Source organism: Acipenser ruthenus, chromosome 32 (assembly GCF_902713425.1).
Source record: "Acipenser ruthenus chromosome 32, fAciRut3.2 maternal haplotype, whole genome shotgun sequence".
Taxonomy (NCBI): Eukaryota; Metazoa; Chordata; class Actinopteri; order Acipenseriformes; family Acipenseridae; genus Acipenser; species Acipenser ruthenus.
Genome location: NC_081220.1, coordinates 14,431,703 through 14,442,705, shown reverse-complemented (window position 1 = coordinate 14,442,705; position 11,003 = coordinate 14,431,703). Strand labels below are relative to the sequence as shown.

Here is an 11,003-nt window from a genome sequence, read left to right as displayed (position 1 = left end):
GGTTACAAGCCCTTTTCTTTAACCACTGGACCACACAGCCTCCTATAAAAACCTGTATGCCAGCATCTTGATCTTTAATCGATATATGTGAGCACTCTTCATTTTTTTTTCAATGTGCATTTAGTTTAGCTGGCCCCGTCTTTTCAATGACGTTTTTCCTCCCGCATTTTTTTTGGTAACTGTTGACAGTCCAGTTGGTGTACATGCCCCAACTATTTATTATTTTTTTTTTAAGACATGAGGTCTGGTAGTCCAAGGGTGGCGCTCATTCAAGTACGTTGGATGGATTTCAACGTCCTCTGCAGCCATGGTCTTCCACAGCCAGTCACTGCACACTTCGGACCGCTCTCTTATCTCCTTAGTAAATCAGTCAGTTGCCATCTCCCTTAAAGTGCACCTCACAAAATTATCATCATTATTATTATTAATTAGTCACTTTAACAGGCGCTTTTATCCAAAGTGGCTTACAAAGACTAGGAGGGCGAACTCTGCATCATCAACAACTGCTGCTGCTGCTGCAGAGTCACTTCCAATAGGAGCTCGTTTGTTTTACGTCTCACCCGCAGGATGGAGCACAAGGAGGTGAAGTGACTTGCTCGGGGTCACACACATTGAGTCACTCAGTGGCAGGGGTGGGATTTGAACCCGTGACCTCCTGGTTACAAGCCCTGGACCACAATGCCTCCTCAACAAACTACTTCAGGGTCTGGATGGATGGAGGTTTAATTAACTGGTTCAATTAAAAGATTTACAGATTTGGAACAAAGACCAGGAGTGAAAGGGGGGGACCCCCCCCCCCCCCCACACTGCATTCGTCCAAACTCAAAAGATTAGCTCAGATGAACCCGCGGCAGTCTCTAGGTGTCGACGCAACACACACCGCTGTGTTCCAATTATCACCCCTCTGCAGCAGCGTGACTCTCTCTGCATAGATTAACACCCTCAGCCTGCTCGATGAACAGCGTTCAGCGCCAACGCGGTGTGTGCCCTGAAGAACACGGCCGAGGCTTTTCTAGCAGATGGATTGGACACCCTGTTTTTTTAAAAAGGCGGCTGGTGTTATCTTTTTCAAAGTCAGGTTGAAAATGTCGCCCTGGAGCTTTAGAGGTGCGAAGGATTTTGACAGGCAGGGCAGTGTGATTTGTTAATCGTTTAAACCTCTTGTGTACGTTAAAGAGAAAAAAAAAAAAAAATTCGTAGAGAGAAAAAATTATCGCCATCGGAAACAACACTGCCTGAACATTATTAGGACCAACATCCTGTCGCTGTCTTCTCTATAAAATCAGCTAAAAACCTCCTTCAACCAACAACTATCTATCTACAGCAGGGGTGGGCAATTCCGGTCCTGGAGGGCCGGTGTCCCTCCTGGCTTTTGTTCCAACTTTGCCCTAAATTACTTAATTGGAACAATTATTGGTCTAATTAAGTAATTTAGAACACAGTTGGAACAAAAGCCAGGAGGGACACTGGCTCTCCAGGACCGGAATTGCCCACCCCTGATCTACAGGGATGGGAATGAGACTCCCGCTGCACAGCAGTGTGATCCAGTCCTGGTTTCACTAGGAGTTTAATAATCAGACACGTCTGAAATCAGGGTTGTTGTGTGCAGGAGATGGGAGGGGTACCCACCTGCCACAACTCTCTCAATGGAAGCCAGATCAAAAGGAGCACAAATAAAAAATAAAAAAGGCATGCAGGTTCACAAAAGTGATACATATAAATTTCTTCAACAAAAATTAAAGTTGAACTAAACGGTGACAAGGCGAGACATGAAAAAAAAAAGGTGTTTTTTTTAAAACGTCATCGACCTCGTCTGCTGGAACTTATACCAAATCTGAACAAAACAAATAAATAAAAAAAACCACCCCCATCAGAGCATTACAATGCAGGGACCCCCCCCCCCCCACACAGAGCATTACAATGCAGGGACCCCCCCCCCCACACAGAGCATTACAATGCAGGGACCCCCCCCCCCCCAAACCACAACCCACAACCCACACACTCAGAGACTCATCCAAGTCAACACTGTATTAAAAGTTTTATTCCTTGACAACACACACATCCATCCATCCCATAATGTACGTGCGCTCGCTTGGTCTGTACAAGAAAAAAAAGCCGGCCGCCGCATTCCTACAAACAATCCGCGAATCCCTCCCAGCCGCGGCCGAGTAAAACAAAAGAAAAGGAGGGATGAACAGAAAAGCAGATGGATCATTAAAAAGATCGGGTTGAGGGGGCGACAGTCCGGAGTTCACTGGGGCGGGGGTCCTCTTGGGGGGCCCGGGGGCCGGTTGTTGGGTCGGGGGGGCATGGGCGGTCCTCTCTGGTAGCCGAAGTGAGGGGGCCGAGGGCCCCCGTAGCCTGGGGGGGGCATGGGAGGTGGGGGGCCCCTCATCCCTGGGTGTTGCATCGGGCCTGGGTGACCTGTAGAGGGGGGGAGGGGAACGAAAAGGTTAATCAAAACCTGCATGTGTGATGAAGGCATGACAGGAAAGACCTGGTGCAACTGAAATAGCACAGCAGTCATGAATATGAAGGACACAAGAAGCCTACTCTGCAAGGATTGGGAGGTATTGATGTTTCACAGCAGCGGTTACCTCAAACCCCAGTCCTGGAGACCCCCCCGGTCCTGCTGGTTTTCATTTCAACCAAGCTCTCAAATTACTGAACTAGCTAAGACCCTTAATTGAAATGATCATTTGCTTAATTAGAACCTTTTTCATGGTTTTTTTTTTTTTTTTTCAGCTCCTGAAAAAGGTCACAGCTGACTTGAAATCGCAAAGAGCTGAGAACTGGAAAAAAAAGGTCTAATTTAGCAAATTATTAGTTAAATGAAGGGTCTGGTTAATTTGAGAGCTCAGTTGCAATGAAAACCAGCAGAAACAGGGGCTCCCCCTGGACCGGGGGTTGGGAAACCCTGTTTTAGAGACAGTATTGCTGCGATCGTTCAATTCTGTTGCCTAACAACTGAAACTTGCTGCCACTGCGAGAAGCTAATTTTAACACAATACTGCAAATCTCAATTCTGATCACCGACGATGCGTTGGATTTGATGAAACAGGGACAAAGGGAATGGATTTTAAAAAGGAACTCCAGTCCTCCAGGGATGCACGGGGGGGTCTCCTGGTTTTCATTCCAACCCTAGCTCTCGATTACATTATTGATCTCTATTTGTTCAATTGGACAGGTTTAATATATATATATTTTTTCCTTTAAACAGTTGACTTCAAAAACACAGTTTAATCAAAGTGCGCTACTACCTATGATACATTAAGGTCTGGAGAGAAGTGGTTAAATTTGTCCCAATGAATCAAATAATTTGACCAGTTAAGTAACGGAGAGCTCCGGGGGTGGGAGGGGGGGTTGAACGAAAGCCAGGAGACACCGCGGCCCCCCTCCTCCAGGATCCGAGTTGACCCAACCGAATTCACATCAGAGAGGGGGTGCCACTTACCCATGTGTGGTCCGAAGGGCCCTCGGGGGTGCATGCCCATGTGTGGGGGTCCGGGGGGGTGCATGCCCGGCGGGTGGGGGTGGTGCTGAGCCTGGCCTCCGGATCCAGGGGGAGGGGGCACCATTCCTGGGGGGCCAGGGGGGTGCATCTGCATCTGAGGCATTCCTTAAAATCAGGAGAGAAAAGAGGTTCAGTCATTCACGGTCCCTTCACCCGCAGCATCTGGACCACGGCTGCATTAAAAAAAAAATAATAATAATTTAAGAACCCACCACGCGTTTACCACAGCCAAAAGTTTTGAGTCATATAGAATTTTAGGACTGAGCCCATTATTATTATTATTATTATTATTAATTTTTTTGAACATAATTTAGATATTTTATTTAACATCATGCAATCAAAGAAATTATAAAATTATATTGCAAAAAAAAAGTCTACTAGAAGGAAGTCTTCACAGCAGTACAGTATTTCATGTTAGATTTCAAAATGTCACATTTTTTAATGTCAAGTAAATGGAAAACTATTCAATATGTTAACAAGGGAACATTATTTAGCAGCTTTCATTGGACTCTATGAAGCTGAGGGAGTTCATTCTATATAGAGGGGGTGGAATTCAATATGTTAACAAGGGAACATTATTCAGCAGCTTTCATTGGACTCTATGAAGCTGAGGGAGTTCATTCTATATAGAGGGGGTGGAATTCAATATGTTAACAAGGGAACATTATTCAGCAGCTTTCATTGGACTCTATGAAGCTGAGGGAGTTCATTCTATATAGAGGGGGTGGAATTCAATATGTTAACAAGGGAACATTATTCAGCAGCTTTCATTGGACTCTATGAAGCTGAGGGAGTTCATTCTATAGTGATGCAAACGTTTTAGCCAAGCCTTACTATGCTTTCACTGTGCATTGTTACACTGTGCTGTATTTAAATACACATGCATATATAATCTGTTTTTTTTTGTATTTGTCTCTATCTGTAACAGTTTGATTGCACACACGTGCTAACAGAACAGGTGTAGCTCTCTGACCTGGGTGCATGGCTCCGTGGGGGAAGGGGGGCGGTCCAGGGGGGGGTCCCGAGCCTGGTCCTCCTCCTGTCGGGGGTCCCTGGACTCCAGAAGAGGGGGGCATCGAATGAGGGTGCATCCCGGGCATCATCCCGGGGGGCATGGAGCCGGGAGGGGGGCCCGGGGGAGGGAACGCGCCGGGAGGGGGCATGCCTGTGAACGAGGACAACGGCACGTCATGGGTTAAAGCTCCGCCCCCTCACGGGCGATGATGTCACACAGCTCAAAGCGGCTCAGTGGACTGCATGTGTTCTTTCTGTTGTTTAGATTCACTTAATGGACTAAAGCAGAAAGTGTAATAAAACCAGAGACAGAGAGAGTGAGGGAGTCAGAGAGCAAGAGAGACAGAGAAAGCGCCAGACAGACAGAGAGAGACAAAGAGAGAGACAGACAGAAGAGAGAAAGAGAGAGAGCCAGAGAAAGCCAGACAGAGAAAGAGAGCGACAATCAGACAGAGAGAGCCAGAGAGACACACAGTGAGAGACAGAGAAAGAGAGAGACAGACATAGGAAAGAGGCAGAGAGAAAGAGAGGCAGAGAGAGAAAGACAGAGATAGAGAGACACACAGCGAGAGAAAGAGACAGACATACGAAAGACAGAGAGGAGACAGAAAGACTTATTGATATTTGTAATAAATGTAAATAGTTAGATATAATATATATTATATATCTCATTTGTTTTATATGTGTTAACGTGTTCCAGGGATGGAAATCAGACTCCCGCTGCACAGCAGTGTGATCCAGTCCTGGTTTCACTGTGAGTTTAATAATCAGACACACCTGAGCTTGTTACCTAGACACTCTGGGGGCTGATCAAGCTGGTAGCAGTAAAACCTGGACTGGATCACACTGCTGTGTAATAGGAGTCTCATTCCCATCCCTGTGCTTGCAACTAGTTAAAATCTCTAAGCCGCCTGCATTACCAAACCCCTCCCCAACAAGGATTAAAAAAGCAGGTGGGGACGGGACAGGGGACTAACCTGGAGGCGGCATGCCGGGCCCCATGGCGGTGATGACGGGCGAGGGGGCGGAGAGGGAAGGGGGGGCGTCGGCGAACAGCTGGTGAGGCCGGTCGGCCTGGGAGAGCGGGTTCTGGGCGGCCAGCAGCCTCTCCGCTGCGGAGCCGTGCCGCTCCCCCTTGGAGTCCTTCTTGAAGGCGTAGGACACGGTGATGGGCCGGTTACACAGGTACTGCCCGTTCATGGCCTCGATGGCCGCGTCGGAGGCGTCGAAGCTGGCGTAGTTGATGAAGGCGTACCCTTTCGAGTTGCCCGTGTCGGGGTCCCGCATGATCTTGGGGGTCTGGAGGATGACCCCGAAAGCGCTGAAGGTGTCGTAGAGCAGCTTCTCGTCGATCTCGGGGTCCAGGTTGCCGATGAAGATGTTGGCCCCCACGTCCAGGTTCTTGTTGTGGGCCGACGCCTTGTTGACGCGGATGGGCTTCCCGTACAGCTTGATCATGTTCATGATTTTGATGGCGTAGTCAGCGTCCTCCTCGCTGAGGAACTCCACGAAGCCGTAACCTGGGAGACGAGAATAATAACAAATACAACATGAACCAGGATGCTCTGTATAATAATAACACTACTAGAATACAATATGAACTAGGATGCTATGTATAATAATAACACTACTAGAATACAATATGAACTAGGATGCTCTGTATAATAATAACACTACTAGAATACAATATGAACTAGGATGCTCTGTATAATAATAACACTACTAGAATACAATATGAACTAGGATGCTCTGTATAATAATAACACTACTAGAATACAATATGAACTAGGATGCTGTGTATAATAATAACACTACTAGAATACAATATGAACTAGGATGCTATGTATAATAATAACACTACTAGAATACAATATGAACTAGGATGCTGTGTATAATAATAACACTGCTAGAATACAATATGAACTAGGATGCTATGTATAATAATAACACTACTAGAATACAATATGAACTAGGATGCTCTGTATAATAATAACACTACTAGAATACAATATGAACTAGGATGCTATGTATAATAATAACACTACTAGAATACAATATGAACTAGGATGCTCTGTATAATAATAACACTACTAGAATACAATATGAACTAGGATGCTGTGTATAATAACACTACTAGAATACAATATGAACTAGGATGCTATGTATAATAATAACACTACTAGAATACAATATGAACTAGGATGCTGTGTATAATAATAACACTACTAGAATACAATATGAACTAGGATGCTCTGTATAATAATAACACTACTAGAATACAATATGAACTAGGATGCTATGTATAATAATAACACTGCTAGAATACAATATGAACTAGGATGCTATGTATAATAATAACACTACTAGAATACAATATGAACTAGGATGCTATGTATAATAATAACACTGCTAGAATACAATATGAACTAGGATGCTGTGTATAATAATAACACTACTAGAATACAATATGAACTAGGATGCTATGTATAATAATAACACTGCTAGAATACAATATGAACTAGGATGCTATGTATAATAATAACACTACTAGAATACAATATGAACTAGGATGCTATGTATAATAATAACACTGCTAGAATACAATATGAACTAGGATGCTGTGTATAATAATAACACTGCTAGAATACAATATGAACTAGGATGCTATGTATAATAATAACACTACTAGAATACAATATGAACTAGGATGCTCTGTATAATAATAACACTACTAGAATACAATATGAACTAGGATGCTCTGTATAATAATAACACTACTAGAATACAATATGAACTAGGATGCTATGTATAATAATAACACTACTAGAATACAATATGAAGTATTAAACGTTCGTCCGGTCAGCTTTGCTGAGCCCCGCTGAAGCAGGCTTACCTTGATGCTGCCCGGTCACTCTGTCTTTGGGCATGTGCGTGTTGACCACCGGGCCTGCCTGTAGGAACAGTTCCCATAGCAACGGCTCGGACACTTTCTCATCCAGACCTCCCACGTACACCGTGGCATCTGAACAGATCAAATAAAAACAGTAATTAGTGTAAACTAATCCACAGGCCAGCCAGCCAGCATCGGACTTAACACATACTGCGAGCATAAGGGTTTAGTGGTTAAAGAAAGGGGCTTGAAACCAGGAGGTTACAGGTTCAAATCCCGGCTCAGCCACTGGCTCGCTGTGTGTGTGACCCTGAGCAAACCTGCCGGATCATTTCAATAATACACCTGAACAAGGGGAGCTCTGAACCCCAGGACTGGGTGCAGCAGCAGCAGCAGCAGCAGGGCTAGTGTGAGTTTCTAACCCTGCTCAAACTCCTGGCTCCTGATCATTTCAATATTAATAATAATAGACTTCATTGAGGGGAGCTCTGAACCCCAGGACTGGGTGCAGCAGCAGCAGCAGGGCTAGTGTGAGTTTCTAACCCTGCTCAAACTCCCGGCTCCTGATCATTTCAATATTAATAATACTAGACTTCATTGAGGGGAGCTCTGAACCCCAGGACTGGGTGCAGCAGCAGCAGCAGCAGCAGGGCTAGTGTGAGTTTCTAACCCTGCTCAAACTCCTGGCTCCTGATCATTTCAATATTAATAATAATACTAGACTTCATTGAGGGGAGCTCTGAACCCCAGGACTGGGTGCAGCAGCAGCAGGGCTAGTGTGAGTTTCTAACCCTGCTCAAACTCCTGGCTCCTGATCATTTCAATATTAATAATAATATTAATAATAATAATAATAATAATAATAATAATAATAATTAGACTTCATTGAGGGGAGCTCTGAACCCCAGGACTGGGTGCAGAGGCAGGGCTAGTGTGAGTTTCTAACCCTGCTCAAATTTATTTACTACAGTATATTCTCTCCCCATTTTGTTCCCCCCTATACAAACGGGAATCATTTATAAACACACACGTTTTTGACTTCCTTTATAAAAGGTGACATCTTTAAACGCTTAATGTGAACAAACTCTCAACGTGGCTTTTAATATAACGTGCTAAAAACAAACGGCAACCGACTTTACAAATACCAAGCTCAGCGCTTCAATACTTTCACAAAAACGTGGGTTCTCTCGTTAAGCCAACAATAAAATCACATGTCCTTTCAAACAACCCTTCTATTGTGAAAACCGCTTTAAATGTGAAAAATGGCTTATTATTGTAGTTCAGTTCAACCAAAACCTCTCGACACCATGCAAATACTAGCTAAGCCAACACTTCCCAATACGACCCCTCGTATCCTAGTACTGTTATCGGGACGTGTTAAACTTATTTAAAAAGGTTTCTGGGTGTTTTGGTTTCGATTTAGGCACTTTCTTTTTCGGATAAGACACGAGAACAGCAGGCTAATCCCTAAAATAAAGTGACTATATAACAAAACCATCACGACAAAGCTTATCGTCAACCCAACAACACGGCGACCGTCCTCTGTGTGCTAAAATTACGCTTTCTTCCAAATAAAAACGTTTCCTTCGGCGCCCTGCTTAATGTTCGCCTCGTTTCCTTCCCCCGGTCGCCGGTGTTTATTTCATTCGTTTAGTTTATTAAAATCGTTACCTTGGTTTCGCTCCGAGATCGGTCCCGCTGCCATTTTGAAAGCTGCGTGCTGCCACAGCGGCGTCCGCAGGAAACGCTCCACAAATCGCCACGCCCGCCAAACCCTTCTGCCTCTGAGCACAGCGCCACCTGCAGGGCCGGGTGACTTCTTACAGCAATGCGAACACGGCTGCAAGTCGCACGCCGGCGCCGGATGAAACTCCATCTCGTTGGATCGGATCATATTATTATTTTTGAGAAAATAACATACTTTTTTTTTTCCCGACAACAATTTCAGGATGGCAACACCACCCGTAAACGCCGACACCTGCTGTTAATTTGGGAGTCGTAATTGTAATAATACAGTCGATGGTAAGGTAAAAAAATAAATAAACATATTATTTGCGTGCAACAATATTGTCTGTCTGAAACGTTTTTTTTTATGTATTTATTATTATTATTATTATTATTATTATTATTATTATTATTATTATTATTATTATTATTATTAATTGTTTTGTTAGATTATAAATGTTTAAAACAGTAACGTTAGATTTTCTGTTTTTGAGTGGACGCGTCTATTATTATTTGATTACTGTGTTTCGGCTATGCAGTAGAAGGATGCATTACCGGTAATGGATTTTGTATAAATAATTAATTCAATAATGTTTTTTTTTCTAGAATGAAATTCTTGTTGACGCATCGCCGCCGGGTTACATTAATTGACATGTCTCTTATGACGTCACAATTGCCGCTTGGCCGGGTCGTTTTATTCTGTATCGTCGGTTTGATGTTGATGTATCGAAGAGGAACCAAACCCTCGTCCTGTGTTTCTGAATAATTTCTTTTTATAAGCTTTTTTTTTATTATTATTGTGTATAAATCAAACGAGCTTTTGTTTTGTTTTGTTTTAAAAGCTTTAATATTTCGATTAATTTTCATTTTAATAGATTGTTCTCGTCCTCCCCACCCCAAAAATGTGCCGTGGTGTGTTTGATGAAGCGCGCAACCCCAGCGCCGACTCTCCCCACAGCCGTCATGTCTGCGGAAAAAACAACTCACTCAACCAGTTTTGTAGGAGGATCCTATCCGCGTTGACAATCGCCTGTAAAAGAACTTCTGCATCGGCCAATGCCACAGAAAGGTGCGTTACATTTATTATATTTTAAGATATATCTGTGACAAACAAGACGTAAAACAAACGAGGTCCTATTGGAAGTGACTCTGCAGCAGCAGCAGCAGCAGCAGTTGTTGATGATGGATGCATAGTTCACCCTCCTAGTCTCTGTAAGTCGCTTTGGATAAAAGCGTCTGCTGAATGACTCAGTAATAAGAACATAAGAAAGTTTCCAAACGAGAGGAGGCCCCCATTCAGCCCATCTTGCTCGTTTGGTTGTTAGTAGCTTATTGATCCCAGAATCTCATCAAGCAGCTTCTTGAAGGATCCCAGGGTGTCAGCTTCAACAACATTACTGGGGAGTTGGTTCCTAACTATAATAATAATAATAATAATAACAATAATAATAATAATACTACATTTGGTTCGGCCTGTTGTTTTACGAACGCACCCATTGTATTTTCACACCGAATATAACCCATATTAAGCGATTTTATTGATGAGATTATCAGAAAGGATGGAGGTTTGATAAACTATCTAAGTGGATACACCTTGCATGGAACTAATAATAATAATAATAATAATAATAATAATAATAATAATGTAATTGTATGTAAAAATAATGTGATCGTGTAACAATTATAAGTCGCCCTGTATAAGGGCGCCTGCTAAGAAATAAATAATAATAATAATAATACCATAGGCCGCATTTGCTTAAATGAACGTGTCTATCGTCATTATTATTATTATGATGATGATGATGACGATGATGACGATGATGATGACGATGATGATGATGACGATGATGATGATGACGA

The 11,003-nt window shown here is 43.2% G+C and overlaps 1 protein-coding gene across 1 annotated transcript; it reads right to left on the bottom strand.

The window, feature by feature from the left end:
• Positions 1 to 2,013: 2,013 nt before the first annotated feature.
• LOC117395401 (splicing factor 3B subunit 4) lies at positions 2,014 to 9,312 on the bottom strand. Its single transcript, XM_059006235.1, has 6 exons — positions 9,090 to 9,312; positions 7,422 to 7,550; positions 5,506 to 6,048; positions 4,488 to 4,679; positions 3,455 to 3,619; positions 2,014 to 2,424 (listed from the first exon to the last, which is right to left on the bottom strand). The coding sequence occupies exons 1-6, from the start codon at positions 9,310 to 9,312 to the stop codon at positions 2,252 to 2,254; spliced, it is 1,425 nt and encodes a 474-aa protein (XP_058862218.1). The 3' UTR covers positions 2,014 to 2,251.
• Positions 9,313 to 11,003: the final 1,691 nt, after the last annotated feature.